Source organism: Poecilia formosa, unplaced genomic scaffold, assembly GCF_000485575.1.
Source record: "Poecilia formosa unplaced genomic scaffold, Poecilia_formosa-5.1.2 Scaffold27, whole genome shotgun sequence".
Classification (NCBI taxonomy): Eukaryota; Metazoa; Chordata; class Actinopteri; order Cyprinodontiformes; family Poeciliidae; genus Poecilia; species Poecilia formosa.
The window spans coordinates 2,637,442-2,659,930 of record NW_006799966.1 but is presented as its reverse complement, the minus strand read 5'-3'; the positions used below and the strand labels follow the sequence as shown (position 1 = coordinate 2,659,930).

At 37.8% G+C, this 22,489-nt stretch overlaps 1 protein-coding gene across 2 annotated transcripts; it reads right to left on the bottom strand.

Annotated features, from left to right (window-relative positions):
- Positions 1–5,362: 5,362 nt before the first annotated feature.
- rb1cc1 (RB1-inducible coiled-coil 1) lies at positions 5,363–22,170 on the bottom strand. 2 transcript variants are annotated; one of them, XM_007548668.2, is made up of 24 exons: positions 21,834–22,170; positions 19,798–19,848; positions 19,565–19,696; positions 19,346–19,472; positions 19,077–19,247; positions 17,408–17,610; positions 16,801–17,215; positions 16,561–16,731; positions 16,279–16,463; positions 15,218–15,404; positions 14,735–14,816; positions 14,585–14,649; positions 14,386–14,489; positions 14,160–14,286; positions 11,418–13,342; positions 10,628–10,814; positions 10,053–10,161; positions 9,472–9,760; positions 8,544–8,592; positions 8,398–8,445; positions 7,728–7,786; positions 7,390–7,517; positions 7,077–7,147; positions 5,363–6,296 (listed from the first exon to the last, which is right to left on the bottom strand). In XM_007548668.2, exons 3-24 carry the CDS (start codon positions 19,633–19,635, stop codon positions 6,219–6,221), a joined length of 4,851 nt encoding a protein of 1,616 aa, XP_007548730.1. In that variant the 5' UTR covers positions 19,636–19,696; positions 19,798–19,848; positions 21,834–22,170; the 3' UTR covers positions 5,363–6,218. The 2 variants fall into 2 exon arrangements, with proteins under 2 accessions (XP_007548730.1, XP_007548729.1); XM_007548667.2 differs by lacking the exon at positions 19,798–19,848.
- Between the last annotated feature and the right edge of the window lie 319 nt (positions 22,171–22,489).

Below are 22,489 nucleotides of genomic sequence, written 5' to 3'. Positions count from 1 at the left end.
TTAGTGTTTCCTGCTAACCTCAGAGACAGGGTCACCTGGCCCCCTAGTTTCCCGTCTGTGGGGCCGTGCTGGCCCCCTGGAGACCTGCCTGCACGGGGATGCGTGGCTAACAGGGGTCTATCGAATCCCCTTTAATATGCAAACTAAAGGGAGATTCCTCTGACCTGAGACCATAGATTTTTTTTTTTTTCCTTTTTTCTTTTTTTTTTTTATCCCTAACAGCGAAATCCAAAAATATTTCAGTGATGTATAATAATGAGACTGGATGACCAGTTTTTGATCTGCTGGTGATTTGATATCAAGCGTTATCACAGAAAAACAGGTACGTTTTCAGGCTGCCTTCAGTCACTTTGGATCTTTTTTGTCTAATCCAAAAGCTCGATGGAAGATTGTTGTGCTGAACCCGTTTTTAGAAATAATCGCACAGTTTTAGCGTTTGCTCGAATAGCGTTTCCACGTCTGAGGGAAGAACCAAAGCGCCGCGGATGCACAGAGGCTAAAGTGAAGAGTGTTCCACAAAGCGAGCCTTGCAACCGGGCTAAAAATAAAACCTGGCAAAGTTGTTCTGATCCCTTATTGGTCCCATAGTTTGATTTCACATTTAGCATTTGCATTCCCCTCCGCATAAACATTTCATTCTTCCCCTCCTGCAGTACAATGAGACTTGAGTGACTTTGGCAGCAGATTTTGGATCGGTGCTCCTGAATCCACCAGTGTATGTTATCAGCAGGTAAACAAGCTTTCGAACAAAGCCATAATGGAACTGCAAGCGGCATAAAGAGGCTCATCTCAAAAGCTATACAGCCCATCAAAGCTGGTGTCATTTCCTCAACACTGCAATGCAGCTGGAAAATGCATGGCTGTTAGTTACAGTTTAAATCGCCTGTCTATTTTCAGACAGTTCAGAACTATTTGTATTGATTATTTTCTTGTCAGTAAGCAGCCAGATTACCAAATAAAACAACAGATTTTAATGTTTGCTGGGATTCTTCTCCGTTTTGTTCTGTGGTGGGGAATCAAAAACTGTGTCATGCACTAAATTAAGGGGATTTGCACTACAGGGTATTTGAATAATTATTTTTCCACTGGAAATGAAATAGTTCTGTCTATATTTGGGCGGATTACTGACGCCATTGAACTTAATGTGAAAATAATTTGCTCTTTAAGCGCACAGTAGAGACTATATCCTCCACTTTCTACTCACCAGATGCAATCTTGTTAACCGCACGCCTGGATGCTTGTCACCAAACTTTCCACACATTTGCCTTTTGGGTACAGCTCAGATGCACAACTGAAACCTACGCACTCTCTCTTCCCCAGCGAGTGGAGATACCTCAAAGCTTTCCTTTCACATGCTGCATTATCTCTGTGGCAGTAATTATCCATAAAACTATGCCATCAGATGGTTCCGATTTCCAATCTGAACCCAATGAATGTGTCTAAATTTTGAATTATCATATTTATGTAGATATGTGTTACTAATAGCGATTATGTTCGTCATGTGGGTAGAAAATCAACCGTTCTTACATTGCGCATTCTCACATATTTCTCAGACATTTCATCACACATTTAATCTGCCCCTGTCTCAGATTTGCCACTGAACCTGTAGTCGAGGCAGCGAGGAGGGGGGGGGGACAATAACGGATGAGATTATGAAGCATGTCTGTTAAAGCATGTCTGTTTGATCATCGCTCTGTTTAGGTGAAGTTCTCCACTTGGTCTCTTCAGTCCCTGACAGCAGATATATAACCTAATCTCTTTCCCGAACCCTTTTCTTAGGCATGAATGGGGTGGAAATGTGATGGCATTAAGTCGATTTACTCCTTGGTTTGCAGTTTCAGCCTTAATGCCTCCTGGCTCTTCTTCAACACACTCGCTCCATTTAGATTTCAAAAATATAACTGTTATGTTAAGGCTTTCCTATTTATTTTTTCATTTATCCATCATTTGAAGTTCATGCATATATTTACACCGCGAATAATGCTTGTTTATTTGCGGTGCCATCTATCTGCAAATACGGCCGCTGATACTGGAATATCGAATGCAACTTGTGCATTATCTTCAAACGGAGAATTTATCAGCGACAAAGGCCACCATCTCAGACTGGAAGAGAATCTCTGCAAATAGTCTGACATCGTTTTTGAATTTCGCATTTACTCATCTAAATCTTAATTTAGTGCCTTCAGGAGGCGTTGACAAGCAAAGAGAAGGCTTTTCATTGTGTCTTTGTGTTTCATCTGGAGGTGTCTGAAAGCTGCCTGAGAATACCTGTCATAATACTGTAAAGTATGTTTGTGATAAATCTGCTCATCTCCAGACAATAAATGAATAAATAAATGAAAATAAAAAAGGAGAAAACTTCAGGTGACTTCCTTCTTGGAATCAGTGTTCGGATTTCACATTAAACCGTGTTGATAAGAAGTCAGTGTTGTGTTATTTAGTAGTTTTTCATAAATGTGTGGAAAAGACATGGTTGCTGCAACTGTGATAAGAATATAGAAATACATGGGTAGCAGAAAATGTTCTTCACTTTGAAATAGCAGAATTGTTTCATTTTATTGAACACGCATTGAAGTCTAGTATTTATTTATGTAACCAATGACAATACCTGGTGAACCTTTTTCCCCAAATATAGCACAAAATCTGATCAATATTTAAAGTTCATTATTTAAATACTGTACAGTACATATATATTTCTATGCGCGTGTGTCTGAGTGTGTATGTGTCATGGGTGGTAAGTTAAAAAACAGTAAACCGCAATCGAGCTATTAGACTATAAACTACTTTCAGAGACAAAAAGATTTCCTTCATTATAAATTGCCAAGACTGTTAGGGTTTCTTTTAAAAGTGTTTTTGAGAACATTTTTTTAATTCTCAAAACTTCTTCAAAAACTGTATTTTCATGCATTTGTCAGCATTTGGTCACTTTTAAATACATATTCAGGTATGTTTAATGTTACTTCCTCTTTGAAGTCAGTTTTAATGTCACTGACAAGTGGTTTGGAAAGTATATTTTAAGAACTGAGTTTTAGAAAGGCAATACGCTTCTTTTGTAGTTCTTCTGGATGATTAAAGTTAAAACATTTTTAACCAAAGGAGTTACACAATAAAATACTTTTCTGCTGCAACTGTGACTTCAAGAATCCTGAAAAAGTACATGGACATTTGGACCATCTCCCTTTTGATAACATAGCAAAATTGATTTTATTTTACATTTTATTTGAAAATGCATTTAAAGACAACATTCTGTTTTTTTAATGTTTAGATTGCATTATAACTCAATTTTAGTTATAAAATCTAGTTAAGAACTGCACATAAATTTGTGATAGATCTGCTTTTGCTTAAAATATAGTTCATGCATCTTAATTTTTAATGCTGACAAAATATTCAGCTTTTGTATAGAATTATATTCATAAGAGGGTGATACAATCAGTTCTGAGATCATATTTAAGTTTATTTAATAATTTTTATTGATTATTTAATTCATTCCCATGCCAACTGTCCTATTAAAAGATTTTTAAATATATAAATTTTCATGATACAGATATAAATAATATCTAAGTAAATTAACTAGAAAATGATTAAATGAATTTAAATTTTCAATCTTTTTTTTTAATTACATTATATGTCCATAATTTCATTCTGTACACTTACTTATATGCTAAAGTAATATTGTGACACATTGTTCAAGTTAATCATGGAAAATAAAAATAAAATAATAATAATAATAATAATAATAATAATAATAATAATAATAATAATTCTGGACAATATTTAATTATTCATCAAATATATTAGATCCTAAAACAAGATACCTAAACAATAAAAATACATGAATGGTTTATTGGTAGTCTTCATAAGTAGGTAAAAAAAAATGTCTGCAGTTACCTTTTTCTGTAACTTGTCTGCTGGTGGACACACATGCATAACATACAGTCATATTCAATAATTTAGAATATTCTTGAAAAGTTCATTTGTTTCACTAATTAAAACATACAGATTACTTACGCAAAGACTTTTCAAACTTTTATTATTCTTCTCTTACTGTATAAATGAAACACAATCATTTAATATTGCAATATAACATCTGAGCAGTAAACAAAACAACATTTTTAATCCGGACATCTGGCCTTGATGAAAAGAACCTGCTAAAAGGTTATTTTCAAACGGTACTTTCAATCGGACGAACGTGCCTCATAGGAAAATATTTTAATTTACCGTGTGTGCCTGTGCAAGAGATGAGTGAACGTTTATGGGTGAAACGTCAACAAAAAATTTTATTCTTACTTACTTACTACTATATATTTATTTTATATTTTGCCTCCTTTCAGAAAACTCTGAAAACATGACGAATTTTATTTAAATAAAAAGTTGAATAAAAAATCCCCAAGAATAAGGTGTTGACACCAGTGCCGCCAGTTGAAAAGCAAAAACAAAAACATTACACATATTCCGTGTGTGCACGTTTAAAACTAAATGTTTCAGTAATGTAAATAAGTGGTCAGCTGTTAGAAAAAGGAAGTCACACAGGCAGTTTTAATAGAAGTAGCTCCAGACTACACATGGCAACGTTAAATCTCATTCAGCCTGAGGAGTCTGACTCCCAGCAGCACTGAGCTCAGTGGGGGGTTGTAAACATTTACACTAAGAGCCTGTCCAGTGCACATGGTTGCTGCTTGCCAGCCACCTCGGTATCGAATGTTGTGTTGCATATTTTGTCGTTCAGGCCTGTCCCGAAATTGTAGGAATCACACCATCAATTTATGAAGGAGCCATCCAAATGTGACAACAGGCTTATGCTAAATGGAGAAAATAGAGCTAAACATTGTTAAAACACCCCTAGACCCACATGGTAGAGAGCGCTCGACGGCGAGCTGCTATGCTCCCCGCTGTGAACTGGGAAAGTGATGTTGGTGGGCTTCCTTCTCCATGAGGGCCGCATCGTTCTTGGGCCACGATATGAAGCCTTTTTGAAGTCTGTTTCCTGCAGCAGCGTGCCAACATTTATGTTTCCACAAAATCAAAAAATGCTCAATCAAATGAGCGCACTACATTGTGCGTTTTTTTTTTTTTACATCAATTTCCTGAATGCCCAGAAAATTCTAATGGCATTATTATACAGGCTATGCACTAATTACACAAAAAGAGGCTCTTTTTTTTTTTTCGTTTCGAATGTCACATGTCAAATAAGACGTTAATTTTCCAGACATAAAAGCAATTTTGATTACAGCCAAGTAAAAAAAAAAAAACCTAACAGTCTGCCTACCAAACGTTTTTTTTTTTCTTCTAATTTTACCCCCTTCTCCTTTGTTAGGAGGAAAACGCTTTTAAAATATGAAGAAACAATAAAAGGAGGAAACAATTTAATATCTTGGGGATCAATCCTTTATTGTTTCAAAACTCTATCCTTTACAATACAGTCAGTTATTGTTACATGTGATTTTATGGGTAATATACAATGTCTCCCGATAATGAAACACGGTCACAATGTTTTCCTCTCTACATATCCATATTCTATGATAATGAGAAGTTTGTGCTGATATATTTACTTAGTTCTGACAGCTCAATTAACTTCCCTTTTCAAATTAACAAAAGCATTGTTTTTCAAAGTGCATTTCAAGGATTGCAAAGATGACTGCTTCCTTCAGTCAGTCACGCAGTCATAATGTACATGTCAGTAATGACAGAGCGCCATACTGATTGTGAGTAACATACAGCATTAACTACATTTCCGACTACGACATTTATCTGTTAGGTAAAATCAAAGAAAATATTTCAATATGCATGCTATGAACATTCCTCCATTAACATTAATTATAAATGTATATTTCTTTTTTTTATTTAATTATGTTGATAAAGACAGTATTTTCCACAAGCGGACAAATGCTGAGAATGAGAACTAATATTTAACATCCAAATTTTGTTCAATTCCACACACAAGTCAGAGGGCATAATGCCAGTGTACAGGGCGACGCCCTAATTAGGTTAATAGCATTTGGTCCACGATAAAATAAAATCTGGATTTTAAAGAAAAGAAAAAAAAAAGGAAAAAAAAAACAACAAAAAAAACATGATAGCATATGAGATTTTAAACCGAAACACAAAAAATGATGTTGCAAGACGATCTTCAATTTGTCTTCTGCTGTTAATGTTATCAATTATGATGTTTCCGTTCAAAAAATTAAAATAAATATACATTTTAGCTCGTTACTTGGCTATTAGACTTTTCTATTCCATGGAACAGCTTTCACTCTGTAGAACTTGGTTCCTAAAGGAACTTTGAATCTGTTCTGGGCCTGCAGGGGAAAAACACACAGTTTTGTGAGGAAACAAAGAAAGTTCTTTATATGCCTTAACAGCATAACAATCATGTCTCAAGATTTAAAAGAAATATTATTCAAATTAGAGATCAGGGAGGATTTACTTGGTGACAAAATTCTTATTTTTGTGCTAGAAACCCATGATCCCTGCTGATGGAAAATCAGTCAGAAAAAAAATCTCAGAAAAACTGAACAATGTTTGTTATGCTAACTACAATAATGTTCCTAGTTGCTAAAAACAAAAACATGCTGAAAAAGATGCTCTCTCACACACCATGTGATGTTGCCTCTACTCCAGAGATAAATAATCAATGACTGATCTTAAGAAACAAGTTAATGAATCATTTTAACATTCTAACACAAATCAGTAAATCGCAGATTTTCTTCTAATTAAATATTAAGTTGAACACAGCTGTTATTTGTTTTGAAAAATTCCTTATAGTGTGACAAAAGATCTACAAACTAGATTTCTAGTGAAGGTTTATTTAAAAAGTATATGTCCCAATAACCTGGTGAATTTTCTCTATTTTGTCTTTTTTATTATTATTATTATTATTATGCACAAAGGCTTTTTAACCCCTGTCTGAAAAACAAGTGTTTTCTTTTCCCCAAAACATTTTTTGACAACTATCTTTTAATTTAGTTAGAAAGTAAAAGCATTTCAATCTTGTTTATTGTCTTTACAAAATTAGCAGCTATTAAGGAATATCGTACACTTGATATAAGAACAAGACAGATGTCAAAAGTTCAAATCACCTTCTTTGCCTGACAATATTCCTTCTCCATCACTTTTCCAAGCACCCATGGTCGTCTTGAGGTCCCTGATGCTTTACACAGAAACAAATAATGTTAAACAATTAACACGTAGGAAACTGGCTACACATGGCTAAGCAGTAAGAATACATTATGATTTGTGGTCAGTGACGCTAATGATGGCATATGAATTCTAAAACAGAAATTACTGTTTATCTGGATGTTTGGCTTACTATAATGGTAAATTATATTTAAAAACACAACACTAAAGTTACAGGCTTGCCAGTGCTTTCAATAGGCTGTAACAGGAGCTGACCTGGTTTAAGGTCCAGTGCAGAGAGAGACTCTGAGTGCAGGAAGTAGAGGGTGGGACCAACTGTGAACAGCACGTAGTTGTCGTGCCTTTCATCCAGGATGATTAGAACCAAATCGCCGACCTGGAAACTGAAACACAAAAAGATGGACCATGAGACAAAGAGATGATCTCCCAGACTTCAGCAAAGTGCAAACAACACTGTTATGGTAATTATACAATAATGTGTGTAATTATCCTGAATGTAATCAGGGTCGGTTTTAGCTAATATTAAAACTGCTAAAAGTCACAGTGGTAAGGACATGCTAATGCCATGTGGTATTTTATTAGCGTTCACTTACTCTCTGATGGCAATTTTGTCTGAATGCCGTGATGACACGGAGGACATGCTTTGAGACATCTGCAAAGAAACAGATGAGACCAACAATTATCGTATTGCATTAATTTAATGACAGCGACAACTTGGACTGGACGTGTCAGAAAAAGAGATAGCCCTTATTCAAACAAAATGCATTAAATTAGCTTGATCATTAGCATCATTACTTTTCGGCCGCTCACTAAAATCTGATTTTCTGTTCATGAATTTTGAAAATGCAGTAAGTATTTTAACATAAAATCTAAGATCAGCAAAATATATATTTAATCTTCATGCTATTTATTTCTCAAAAATTATATAAAGTCAGTTTGCACTATACTGTGTGACACTTTTCTAAATGTCTTTTGAGTCTTTGCATGGATTTATTCTTTGATGCTACTGCCACCTAGTGGAAAGGAGATTCCTTTTCTTATAGCAAGGGTCTTTCCTGGGTACATGCAATAATTCTAAACAAATGTTATTTCAAATCTAACATAGATGCACCAGTGGAAGCAGTTTATTTTTACTTTCAAATATTTATCAGGAAAAAAGCATATTCATGTTTTTCCTATTTTTCTATTTTCATTTGACTCACTTCACCAGATCTGCGTGAGTCGTGTAAAATAAATAATTATGTTACAAGACCCTCAACTAACCAGTCGCTGGCTGAGGCGCTTGTTTTCTTCTTCCTTCATGTGCAAAGTCTGCAACATTTAAGAAGTGAATTAAACACACTGAAACAAATTTAAAAAAAAAACAGATTTCAACATGTTTAAAATAAGGAAACAACATGCATATTTACCCTCTCGAGTAACATTATCCGCTGCTTCTCTTCTGACATCACGGTGTCACTGTGGGAAAAAATGTCAGATGGTAACTGTGCGAATAACATTGGAGGAAAAACTGATATTTGGCATCATGTTTTTTTAATCTTGTGCCTAGTTAGTGCTGATAAAAACAAAACAAAACAAAACAAAAAAACAACAAAACAAAAAAAAAAAAAAACTTGTGTTGTCACATCCTACCCTACCTTCTGTCTGCTTTCAAATGTGTCTCTCTGTCCATCCATATCTGGCTCATTTACACTTGGAATCCTTCAGCAATGCAATGCTTTCTAAGGATGTGACTAATTTTTCTGAAATTCCAACCAAACTTAAGCTTGATGTGAACAAAGATTTTGTCGGACCTGTTTTTTTTTTTGTTTTTTTTTATTCATTTATTTTTTTCCCAAGCTTAGGACTGTGAAGGAAATACAAAACCACTAAGCTGGTAAAATCAAAATCTTCCACTTCTTATGACTGCATGTCAACAAGAAAATGTTTCACATCCAAAGGCCAAATTCAGCTGAAACTACAACTTAAACAAACTTGATTCTACATCGGAACATTCATGCCTCTGTAAATACCAACGTGAACAATAACTTTGACTTTTATGCAAATGTTTTCTCTGATAATTTTATTTAAACCATGGTTTTAGATGTACACCACACCTTTCCCATATATCTTGAGAAATAATTGAATGTGTTTAAAGGGATTTGCATCACAACATGATCAAAAACACACGAGCTTTGCCTGTTAGAGACAAAGCATTTCAACGTGGACCCTTAATTTGATTTCCAGCAGCCAACATGCTGAAACAAGGCAGTAAACATGAAACTCTTCTTCTTTTAGCAATGCCAGATTTCAGTCTTATATTTTAAACAATAGTTTTATTAAAGAATAACTGCTTACTCAGAAGCCACCATGCTGGCTTCCACGGCTGAATCGACGTGCTCGTCATCTCTGAAGGCCGTTACGGAGGCCAGTCGGTCCGTTTCGGCCGAGGTCTCAGGAGAGCAAGCCCCCGCAACAGGCAGAGCCCTCGCCGCTGCTCCAGCTTCTGAGAGCTCTTGAGCCGAGTTCGAGGGGAAGAAGGCAGAGGAGACCAGAGCAGAGCTGCGCAGACGGTTCAGCTCTTCCTCCAATTGCTTTTTCTCCTGCATCACACTCGCTCGGTCCTCAGACAGCGTCTCTATCAGAGCTGCATTACGGAAACAAAAACAAAACAAAAAAACAAAAAAAGCACAACATAAATGTAAACTTTATTTGTCAAGATCTTTTACTTATTTTGCTGTCTTTATATGATGTTTTTTCAGCAGTTTGTTCAGTTTTGCCGTTTTAAAAGTGCTCATAAATAACGCTGGCTTGGCTAAAGTAGAGTAGCAGAAAAATCTTAAATGTTTCAATACTATTTCTGCTGTTGAGACTAAATTACTAAAGTACACAAATAACACACTTCCCAACTCCAACCACATGTAAAGCGTAGTACTCACCTTTGTCTTTTTCCTGCTGCTGGGTAACTTTTTGTAACTTCTCCGAAAGGTCGTTGATAATCTGCTCTTTCTTCAACTTCTCTCTTGTTAGAACGGTGTTGAAGTTCGTCTTGAATGTAGAAGAAACAAACATTTTTAATTTTCAAACAATATTTAAAAAATAGGATATATTTGAGCTTGCATCATGACATTCAGCTGCTGAGTTTAAGGCCATCTACCATCTCGCTCCTGCAGCACAGGGAGGAATCTTATAAGCTTCTAAAACAACATTTTAGTAAATAATTCTGGTTATTGTTTAGCAAATTAGTCACCAGAAATGATTAGAAACTCGTTCAAAAACCAGACTGAGAGAGGTGCACCAAGAAAATGTCTAGTGATAAGGTTCAACCATTTCACTTTGTCAGACAGTAATCTAGAATCCAATCATTTTACATCAAGTAAATGAAGTTAAAGCTTTAAAAAAAAAAACACAGAAAATTGAAAGACAACCACAAACTGGTCTGTTTCTAACAAGTGCCCAAAAAATATGTCAACCACAAGGCTTTTAATGCCCGCTTCCAGTTTACATTCCAGACCTGCTGCTCTGCAATCAGTGATGTTTTGAGGTTCTGTATCTCTTCATTCTTCTTCTTCTCCAAGAGCTCAATCTGGGCCTGCAGAGAGGCCGTCTCCTGCTGCAGGCGCTCCTGTAAGGCTGAGTCTAGGGACAGAGGTGCTCCAGCATCTGCACGGCCCTCAGCGTGCAGCGACAAGCCTTCATCACTGAAAGACAGGCACATTCATTCCTTGTTGGAAAAAAAAAACTGCATTTCTATTATGGTAAATGGATAAAATACTTTTTTTTTCCCCCAAAATTGCAGCAAAGTTAATTTACTTTAAATGCTCAAGTTTTACATTTAAGTAAATAGCTGCAGTTTTATTATATAATAGGCATGGGTCAGGTCAGTCACTGGTATAGCAGTAAAACAAGTTCTTTTTCAGCAAAAAAAACAATTGTTTTAGTGAGCTTTCAGGGCGTCATTGTGACAGTTTTTCCACATATTACTAGGCACTGCCCATCAGCTGACTACACCTTTCACTTTCCGACAAAAAAAAAAAAAAGATGTGAATTCAGCTTTCTGGTCTTCAAAAACTAAAGGAGATGCCAGCCATCCCTCCAAACATTCTAAAAAATACACAAATCGTGAACGGCATGTAAGAAAGGGGAACCTCAGCAGGTTTTCAAGTAATCCGACAATTGGCTAGCAATCTGGTATGTTCTATGTGCAGCCACACTGTGGTATTTTTACTCAGGATTATACTCACATTGGCCCATGTCTGTTATACAAGTTCGATTGTGTTCGATCATTAAGATCCAGCTTTTACCTTTTAGACGACTGTTTCTCATGAAGCTCATTCTCAAGTTGCCTAATCTTTTCTAAAAGTCTCCTCTCCGTCTCCTCCTTCTGCTGCTCTAACTCCTTGAAAGCATTTGTTGCTACGACGCTCGAGGCCTCCTCCTCCTGAGCTGCACGTCTTTCCTGCTCTAGGTTTTTAGAGAGCAGATCATTTTCTGCCTGCAAACTGTTGACAACTGTCCTCAACTGCTGCTCCCGCTCCTGGAAACTCCTGAACTGCTTCTCCTTGTCTTCAGCCAGAGCCGCCCGCTGCTGATCCAATTCCTCTCTAAGCCTCTGCTGCTGCTCCGCGTGGTTTCTCTCCGCATCCTGGGAGTGCTGCTGCAGGGCGGAGATTTTGCCGTGCAACAGGATCGTCTGCTCCTCGTGCCGGTCCACCAGCTCCGAGATGCAGTGGTCCTTTTCGATCCTCATGAGAGTCCTCAGCTCTGCCAGATCCACTTCGTACTCCTCGTTCTTAGCTTGAAGCTGCCTCTTGAGATCCATCAGCTCATCTCTAAGGACTTTGGTGTCTGCCTCCACTTGGGCCTTTACAGCTTCCGCCTGCTGCATCTTGGCTTCTTCAAATAAGATCCTCACCTCCTCCGTCTCGGACTCTTTGAGGGCCAGATCTACCTCCAGTCTACAGCGGAGTTCTGTGAGCTCCGTAAGCCGATCTTCCATTTCTTTAATCTGAACATCCTTCTCTTTAATAGCGGTGTCGTGGTGATCGGCTGCCTTGGTCAGCTTTGTACTATTTTCAACAGCAAGATGTTCCAGGGCCTCCTTGTTGTTCTTATTCAGACTATCCAGAGCCTTTTGGTGTTCCTGCATCAGTTTTTCCTCCAACTCCTTTAAATGGCACTGAGAAACCTCCTCCAGCTCCTGTCGGATCTTCTGCTGACTGCGTTCGATCTCAAAATGCAGGTTTTCAAGCTGACTGCTCAAAGAGTCTTTAGAAGTAAGGAGCGTCTTGATTTCTTCTGTTTGATCACAGTTGATCTGCTCAAGACGTTTTATCTTTTCAGCAAAGTGTCTCTCTTTTTCCACCCATCGCTCTTTCTCGTTCTCCAGCTGGGTAAGTTCTTTCTCTTTGCGCTCCATGAGCCCCTCCAGCTCCAGCATGGCTCTCTGGACGTCTCTGACAATATTCTGGTTTACTTGGTTTTCTTCCGTCAACGCCTGAACCTGGTTCTCCAGCTCCTGCCGAGCGGTGAGAAGCTCCCCTTCATGCTGCTCGTTCAACTCCGTCTTGTGACACTGGTAGATTTCGTTCACGGTACTGCGCACTTCCATGGTCATGCTGCGCAGAGCTAACCCAAAGTCCTGCTGTTCCTTCAAGACGAAACCTCTTAAGTAATAGAGGTCAGCCTTCACACTCCTGAGGTTGGAGTGGGACTCTTCTGCGGCACATCTGTATTTCTCCAGAACTTCCTTGAGGTCGGCGATCCTTGAGTTTTCCTTCTCCAGCGTTGTGGTGTCCTGCATCCGCTTGCTGTCGATGGCGTTAATGACTGAGGAGTACAGCGACTCCACCATCATTTCGGGGCTAGTGGGGTCACTGATGGGGTTAGGGGAGGTCAGGTTCTCCTCGATCACAAACTCGTTGACAGCAGACATGAAGTCGGATTCGGGGCTTTCGGCGAGAGAATCCAAGTCCAGGGATCCCTGCTGCAGGACGGGGTCCATGTTCGGGTGGCCGATGGTTTCGAAGTCAAATGTTTGCGCATCGATGCTGTCTGGGGACAGATCCTCTAAAGGAGCCGGGACGGGTACAAGCAGGGGCTGACAGCTGGATTCCTGAAGGCTAAGACAGAGAGGCGTTTTGGAGGGCACCGGCGTGGTGGTCCCGGGCTTGCCCTCAGACTGCGGAGTTTGCGCCGTTGATCTTTGGGCGCTCTGACTACAGGATGCCTGGAAGGACAGAACAGAGGGAGACGATGAAGTCTGAGTGGAGCAAGCGTTCACTTTACATGAAACAAATAGAAAAGGACGAACAAGCTTTGATTTTAAAGCAATTAAGAAAAGAAATGCGGAAATAAATTACTGTTGATTGAAACCGGACAATTTCTAGATGGGTAGGTTGGAAATTTCGACATGGCGTGAAGGCGCCATACTTTACAGCTGAAAGGTTGTAGCGTAGCGGTTTCAGCTGTTTCCACTATCAGTGAGGATTTTAAAAAAAAGTAAGAGGAACAATGACGTGTTGAGACATGTCTGCAGTTTCCTCAGGTAGTGAGAAAGTGAGACAAATACTTTCAAGAGATAAGAGGAAGGCCAAATCTACTATAGCAGAGACGATAGCTTAGGCATCATGGCTTTAGAAATGCTTGCATCCTCAAGAGTGAAGGTAGGAATCTACATTCACCCAGAAATACCCACAATGACTCTGGTTTCTGTTATGCTAACGACAGTAATGCTAACAGCTAATCACTAACTCTGGATGCTAAAGAAATTTAAAATCTGAAGGTGTAAATTCTGTCTTTGTTTTAAATTAGCAAAATGTTGTTTTATTGACCAATCTCTCAAAATTATAGTGCAACGTGGCTTCTGGTCATTTAAGTGATTAGTGAGTTCTCAAAGCAGGAAGGAAAGGGAAAAATATGGCTGTTGTTCTTAAAGTATAGCAAAAAAATAAAATAAAATAAAATAAATTAGGAAATCAGCTTTCATTTCTGAAAGATGTATTTCTAGTTTCAAAGCTAAAACTGATTAAAAAAAAAGACATTACTCTTTGTTCACTCAGCAGGTCTGTGATAGTTTGAGACATTTCGTCCACGCTCTGTGCGGCTTGGACCAGCTTATGAAGTGTCTCTACGTGGCGATTTAGGGGCTCAAAGTCACACATGGCGGGAATCCTGCAGAGAAAAACAAACAAAAAAAGAAAAAACATAATAATTTCTGAGACAGGTTAGTTTCTAGCAGTAACGGTTGAGTGTCTGCTGACGGTGACTTACATTAGGAAAGGCTGCACCTCAACAGGACAACACAATTTCAAGTACTGCAGGTCATCAAGCGAGATGTCTGGAAGTTCATCATCAAACCTTCTGGGTTTCCGTGTCTGTAACAATGAAGCGGTAGTTATGGTAACCAAAAACCTCACCCTGAAAATGCAGTGAATACTATTGGAGAAAAAAAACTGCACTAGAAACCTACACAAAATGAAGTTGGAGGCCAAGACTCAAGTCCTCTAAACAATCGATTTCGGAGAAAAGACTTCCCTTAAAGTCAAAAAGAACATCACCATGTTAAAACAACTTCAAAGGTACAACGTATTCATCGTTGGAGGACTTTAAAAGCACTTACTGAAAAGTTTTCCAAAGGATTCCCTTTTGAACTTTTCCGCCTCATACAGTCGCTTCCCGTCCTTAACAAGTGCATTGGCCCACTGACAAAATCAAGAAATATTAAAGACTTTTTATGAGTCACACAGCCTGGTCTACATAGTTGTATAGACATGTTAAAGAAACCCCTTTTTTTTTTAAACATAAATTGATTTTTGACCTTTTTTTTTTGTTGTTGTTGTTGTTAAGAAAACCATAGAATACCAGGTTGCAATAAAAACACTCTTAATTCTATAAAACTCGCTAGAGCTAAAAGTCTCACATAAAATGAATGAAATGCAAATAAAACATAAACAATAGCACATTTTTGCATCTTCAAAACAGGGTTAATTTATATTTATGCAACAAATGTCAAAAACGTAACACATTAAAATACGGGAATATAAAAACAAGACTGTGTCAACAAGCGGTGGCTGATATTACCATAGCAATCATAGGCACCGACCTCTCTGTAGTGTCGCATAAACATTTTCCTCCTGACAACTTCCACCACTGCCAAGCAGTACATCTGGGGCACCGTACTGAGGGCGTCCACCACCCTCACTCTCTCTATTAGCTCTGTCAGGAGCCGAAGAAGAGCCTGAAGCTTCTCCCCGTCCTGATCTGCGTGAAGCATCACGTAGCAGCACCATCTACAATCACAACCAAAACTCAAGTTACAAAAATGACTCTCTTAAGCATTTTTTTTTTAACCACTAACTTCACATTCAACAAAAAGCATCACAGTTAAAGACATGGAAAAGGACACAGTTTCTTCATATCAATCCTTTGAGGATGCATTTGAACCATCATTTCACAGGGTAGAAAGATTATACAACTAATTATTTCAATGAATTTTAAAAACAATCTCTTGTATTTATTGTGTATTTTCTCAAATAAAGAAAAGGCTGAAATGGTAATGGTAAAGCCTCAAATATGCATATTAACCCATGTAAATTTTGTAAAATTCCACTTCAAGAGTTTAGCGTTCGCTGTTTTTTTTGTAGCCATCAGTAAGCATCAGATGCGTTTATGTTTGGCAACTGGACCTTATTTTTGGTCAAACTTGTAATTTAATCTGTTAATTCTCTGGGGTAGACTTTATTTAAATCCACAGATCTTACTATGGTATCTTTGAAAACCTATCCAGAACCCTAATTTGCCATTACAAAATTACTTTTGACGTGTTTGGAGGCCTTATTATAACAACCTGCTTTACCTAAATTGTTACACAAAAATGAAAGGAAAATGGTTGTGATGTTTTTGGAAAAATCTCAAAAAAGTCAAGCTTGCCATGAACTTGAAACTGCATGAGGACCAATGTGCCTCTCTGTCTCTACTGAACCACATTCTACATCCTCATAGTCTGGGGAAGTACAGACCAAGAGAAGGCCCTCCACTCCAAAACAGACACTTTCAAACTCAACATTTGCAAATGGATGGTGACAGTGAGTGTGCAGAAACTTTTCAACCAAAACTGTATCACAAACATAATTGAGAGAAAAAAAATTCAGTTTCAGTCTTTACTTGAGTCTGACTTGAAGGTTGTTTGCTAACTCTTGTTTGGCAGTGGTGCACTTCTTCTTGATGTCTAGCAGCTTCCTGTGGTTGTTCAGCATGATCATCAGCTGGTTGGTGTGACTCAGACACAGGTCAGGCAGGACGGACGTATCCTTCAGGTTTTCAGCTCGCTTCTGATTGGCCAAAAACCCCTGAAAGCAAAAAAAGTGTAAAGCACAATTAATAAAACAGACTTAACGAATAAAAAGAAAATCCTTAACAGGAATTTATTTATTTTTTTGTTAATACCTGAGCAAGTTCTTTCTGCTCATTCACCAGCTTCTTACAGCTTGCAATCATTTGGTCTAGAGCGTACAGCCTGTCTTCAAGCCCTTTGATGGATTTCATGTTCTGATTATCGAGCTTTGCAATTGTGTCACGACAATCTGCCAGGAAGGGCTGGATGATCCGAGGGTCGAGCTGAAACAAACGACACACCCATAAATCCCGGTCTTCCCCACTGAGCTTACAAGTTAGCGTTTAGCTCACCCTGTTGATGGAGTCAAAGCATTTCCTGACAACCGATTCCACATCGTTAGGTCTGTCTTGCACGTTGATCCAGTCCAATAGTGTTACGTTGAAAGAAGACTGGCAGGCGAGTTCTGGAGTGTCATCGTCTAAAAGTGCAGCTCTCAAACCACCACTCTCAGTCATTTCGCTTGTCTCCTGGTCGCCTGCTGGCTCGCACGTGCCTGCCCCTGAAGCAGATAAGGACGCTGACGATTTGGAGGCCACCTGGGTTTGAGTAGCGCAGAGCACAGAGTCGGTGGATTTTTCTTCTTCCGTCTCATCCGAGTCCTTCTCCGGGGTCGAACTGGACTTCTCGATGCTCTCTCTGTAACTGTGTCTTGTCAAACATTCGAGCAGAGGAATCCTGGCCATCACAGAAACCGAAGTCCCTAACCTGCAGGCATTACAACAAATGTCAACTGAAACTTTGTTTTCAATGAAGCACTCATGTCTGTTGAACGTAATTTAAAAAAAAAAAATGTTAGTTAACCTGGCAGGTGATCTATTCACAGGTTTAAAACACATTTTAGTTTTAGGTCAATTTTCTTTTTTTAACAGTGGGAGAATGTCTAATTTTTATACTTACTTTGAAAGTTTGATTTTAATTTCTTCCAAGTCCTGTTGATAATTTGTGTATGCGGTGTTGAACTTCATGAGTAACTTCTGATAAGACAAAGTGCAGTCCTCCAGATTAGCCATGATAGCTGCCCAGCCTTGATGTTGGAGATGCTCATCGTGAACCAAACGTTCACAGAACGAGCAAAGTTTTTTGGCAACTTCGAACATTTCCTAGAGAGATTAAAAAAATAAAAATAAATTAGGCAACATCAGGGTAAGAAAGTATAATTAAATAATGTTATACTAAACTTAAGGACACATCATTTTTAATCATTCTTAATTTAAACAGATTCTCATAATGTTATGAGATTATTTTACATCAATAGGTTGAGCTGAAAATGAAGTAGAAGCAGCGTGTCCCTTTTTATTTATCGGACCAGTACAGGTCTGTTTTGTGTTACACAGTGCAGACTGCTGCTGCTGAACACCCGTCTGTCACTGCTGGGTCACCGAGACCACCGTTATCTGTCTGGCTCAAATGATAGCTTCGGCTGATAACAATTACTCGCTGAGCTTCGTGTAAACCCTGCTGAGGATCAAAATAGACAGTGTTTAAACATTTTCCATAAACATACGATGTTGTCCGAATAGTGAGCCTGAATACTAATATCTTGTAGCAGACGCCGATTACATCACACATTTTTGTATGGACTCACTGTCCTTCGACTTGCTTGTCACTCTGTGGTTGAAGTCAAACAGTCCAGAGGCTCAAGTACACAAAATATACTGGTAAAATAAATGTAATATTGCTGGTGTGTGAAAAAAAAAAAAAAAACTACCGTGTAGTATCTTTGTGGTACATATGTGCTGAAATAAAGGGTTTAGACCTTTGTATTTTTTGGAATATTTACAGCTTTACTGACCATCTTGTAAAAGGAGAGCCAAGGCTTTACAGCTGCCCTCAAAGAGCCAAGTAATTATTTGTTTTATTAATCAAGTAATTTAATTTAGTTTGTTGGAAAAGGGACTATATGAACATTAATTGACATAAGTCAGTCTAAGTAGGTCAGGTTGCCGTCAGCTGGAGCAAGTCCAAGCCCTTGGCTTGTCAACATTAATGAATCTTTTATAAGTGCAGAAAAACCATCTGTGTATTAAGTAATTAAGTAATGTTGTTACTGGGCATGTTTTGCAACATTTACTGATTCTAAATTATAATATGCTTTCCAAAAAGGTGTGGTATTAAATTAAATACATTTTGAAAATAACTTTTAAGCAGGTATTACAGATAATTTTGTCAAGTGGTATTCTAATAAGAAATTAAATACTTTGTTTTTAACAGCTGTAAATCAAAAATTATCAGAATGAACAAAAGTAAAGGCTTGAAAACATCAGTCTGTGCGTAATTACTCTATAAAATGTCTTCCACTTAGTGAACTGAGTTGCTGAAATGAGTAAACTTTTCAAGAATACCCTAATTTATTGAGGTGAACTGATAGGTAGCAGTTATGAAAATTTTGTACCAGTAGCACTTATGAGAAGTCCCACAGTTATTTTTCCTGGAAGGATTTTTTATTTATTTATTTTATTTTTATGAAATTGGAAGAACTTGGCGTATTGTTTCAAAATCAATAGATATTTTCCAAAAAAATTCACAAACAAAAACAGGGAAAGGTGTAAATAAATTTAAAAAGTACCAGAGCAAGTTGTGTTCGTGAGGCAACGGTGTGAAAGACAGCTGGCATCAGTAGCGACTCTTCCACCTTAACCTGAATCTCACTCTCAATGGAAAAGGTGGTTTTTGGGATGGTTGGATCCCGGTCGGACAAGATCATCTCTTTGTTGAACAGGAATATGGGGTTGGTTTCCTAGAAAAGCATAATAAAAACAGGTGATATCAAATGTCAGCCATGAAGTCTTCAAATGCTTGAAGGAAGTAAGTGAACTGCAGCTGCCATAAACTTACAGTGCCAGCACTGTAACTGCAGACCCGTCTGTCTGCAGCCATACATTCCCCTCCATTGACAACGAGGACCTGATGCTGAACTGCGATTTTGTATTTGGCTTGGATGGCATGTTTAAGCTCTAGCACACTGAAACAGAGAAAGGAGTCGTTTGGGTCAAAAGAAGCAGGGAGCACCGGCCACGGTTTCTGAACGTCGTCTGTAAAATCCCAGCTTCTTACGTTTGGACAGCAAGGTCGGTGTCAAAAGTCAAAGTGCTTCCATTGTTGACCTGGAACACATACAGCTTCATGGTGAATCTCCCAGGGTTCTTCAACCTCGCCTTTCTCGTTCATTAGTCATGCACCACTACCCTGCAGAATAAAAACAAATGTGAAAACAATAACTATTAAACTTCTTTTTTTTTTTTCAGTTGCCAATATCTTTTTGCATCCCATAATTTGCATCCATCTACCAATGGTTGAGAGAAAGGAACATCTGGGTGTGAAGAGGCACAGGACAGGCTCTGTGCAAAAAGCAGAAGTTGCCTCATCAATTAGGTTAAAATATCTACCGATTTTGCAAGAACAGCATTCAGCCGTTAATAATTTCTCTATGATCAATCCAAAACATTTACAGGCGTGTGCAGAGCTATGAACTAGATGATTCTGCAGACTACAGAGTTAACAACTCTAAACCAAGATTTTACTTACACCAGCAATTACATAATAATTTGCATCAATTCCAACATTTTTAGCAAACTGGCTAAAGATTAGATATTTTTAAAGAAGTATACAAAAACGTGAGTACATAACTGCTTAAAAATATGCAATGGCGGGAGTGAAAACTGTGGATAAAAGAGCAAAGGTCACACCACCAGATTGGCAGTATTTACAACAAACAGAATGCAGGTGGAGGCTGATATTTAATATAAAGAGAATGGCACATTTCCCCCAGATTCCCTTTAAAAAAACCAGAAGATGTACACAAAAAAAATGTTTTCTGAACTTGATCCATCATTGTCTTCAACCCATGTAAAACAAAATACTTAAGATCTAAGACCTGATATAAGTGATAAATTTGTAACTATTCTTTTTAAATATTCCACTTGTAGTTTATGATACATCTAAATATGAGTAGATATTTGAAATAAATTAAACTACAAGCAAGAGAAAGCAAAAACAACAACAACAACAAAAAAGCAACTATTTTGTTATGTTGTAAGAGTAAATCAACAGACCCCAAAAGGCATCAGAACAAAAGACAGGGGCTTAAATAAAACATTAGAAAATAATAAGTCACAAAATGGCAGTAGATGTGACATTTGAGCATCTTAAGACCATTTGTCTTCACAATTTATCAAAGTAAGAAAAAAAAAGAAAAAAAAAAATCTGATACACAGGTTAAGGGCACTCTCACAAAAAATATTTTCCCAAGTACAGAATGGAAGTAAGTGGTATGTAGCAAAGAAGCAAAGTACCTGCAGTTTTTTTTTTTTAAATTGTCAATAATGATTCTTGATCAGCATTCATCTGTGATAAGTAGAAGGTGGTAATTTCTCTTAAACTTAGTTTCTGCACAACTTTCATGTAATTCAAGCCAGGCTTGTGTTTATAAGTTTAAGACTATAAACACAGGTGAGGTATTTTTCAATTTACTTTAAGTTCAAAGAACCTTCACGTAAAAAATATGCAACAACTCGCCAATAATTCCGTCCTAAACAAGACAGCACAGTACCCTTTGTGTTGTGTAATAAAGTACATAGTCTACTGTGCTTTATTCAGTGCCTATGCCTGAAAATAAAGGGAAGAGTTATTTTTAAGCCTCCCTTAATGTAAAATTCATATTTTAACTTTCAAAATTTTTGTAATTGTTGGTTTCCTTAAAATAGTCTCAGCTGAGTCACGGTTAAACTACTGTTTGCTGTCGAGCCTCAAGCCCCGGTGGTTACAAAATGTTGATCTCCTTAGAGACAAGCTGACAATCTCTCTCAAAAAAAAGACTAAACCAAAAACAAAGTTTTGACTGACATTTAGACAGCAACGGCAAAGAGTGTGTTGGTAATAACATAAATCCAAACATGCTGTTATAACGATGTTGTTAACTGGTTTAAACGGTTTCGGTTTATAAACGATGGTTTGATAGTTTCTCCTCACTCGGTGATTCCGTTCACGCTTTGTGTTTCTGTGGGCCGCTTTCCGTTTAAACTTATACTTGTGTAGATGTTTATGAATATTCAATTCAGCTGGTCTTATCAACCTCACGGCCTCTGGTTTCTCATGAAGATGGTGCCGGAGAAGTAGCCACCAACAGCTGTTGTTAGCAGCTAGACGGTCAATAATAACCTACTGTCTATGCTAACTAGCTAATAGCTAACAGGACTGTGTGGCAGTAATGCCTTAACACCGACGAATCTAACAAACGTATCTCATAAACAACTAACGTCACTTTAATGTTTACAAGTCAGGCTAAGCACAAAAGCAACTTGAAAAACGATTAATTGCTTCTTACCTCACTTTGCTCGCATCTCTCCCTCTCTGTTGGTCTTCGCCAAGGCGAGGTGGCTAGCTAAATAGCTAGCACCAGAGCTAGCTGGCTAACGCGTATAAACTGAGCATACTTAGAGGTAGCTTGGTGAGCCACTTAGGTAATGTCAGCTTGACTAACCAAGACACCGACTGACAAACATAGTTAGTTATACAGATTACGCATATTCTTGTAGATTTCTAATGGATTAAACTCCACCGGTCGCTGTTTATCTGAATTAGCTAACTACGCTAACACCCTTTCTCAGTAGGCTTGTTTTGTTGTTGTCATCTGGTGATGTGCGGTCCGTGAACGATTCGCTTAGGAAAGACGCACTGACTGGGCACCAAACTGTTAAAGAAGCCCTCCAAATGTACTTTATGACAATTAGTTCGATAGTTTTACACAGTAAAGACAGATTTTTTTTGTTTGTTTTTAGATTTTGTATACTTAAAAAATAAATACATTAGTTAGTTAAATTTCATAATTAAATATTAGCACTGTTAATCAGTGTTCTTTGCATTTTGTTGAACCTGATTATTTTAAACCTTACCATCCAAATGATTTGCGATTTCTAACAAAGCTAGGTTTATTCCGGTTGAAAAACAATATACATTATATGTTTATTATTATTATTATTA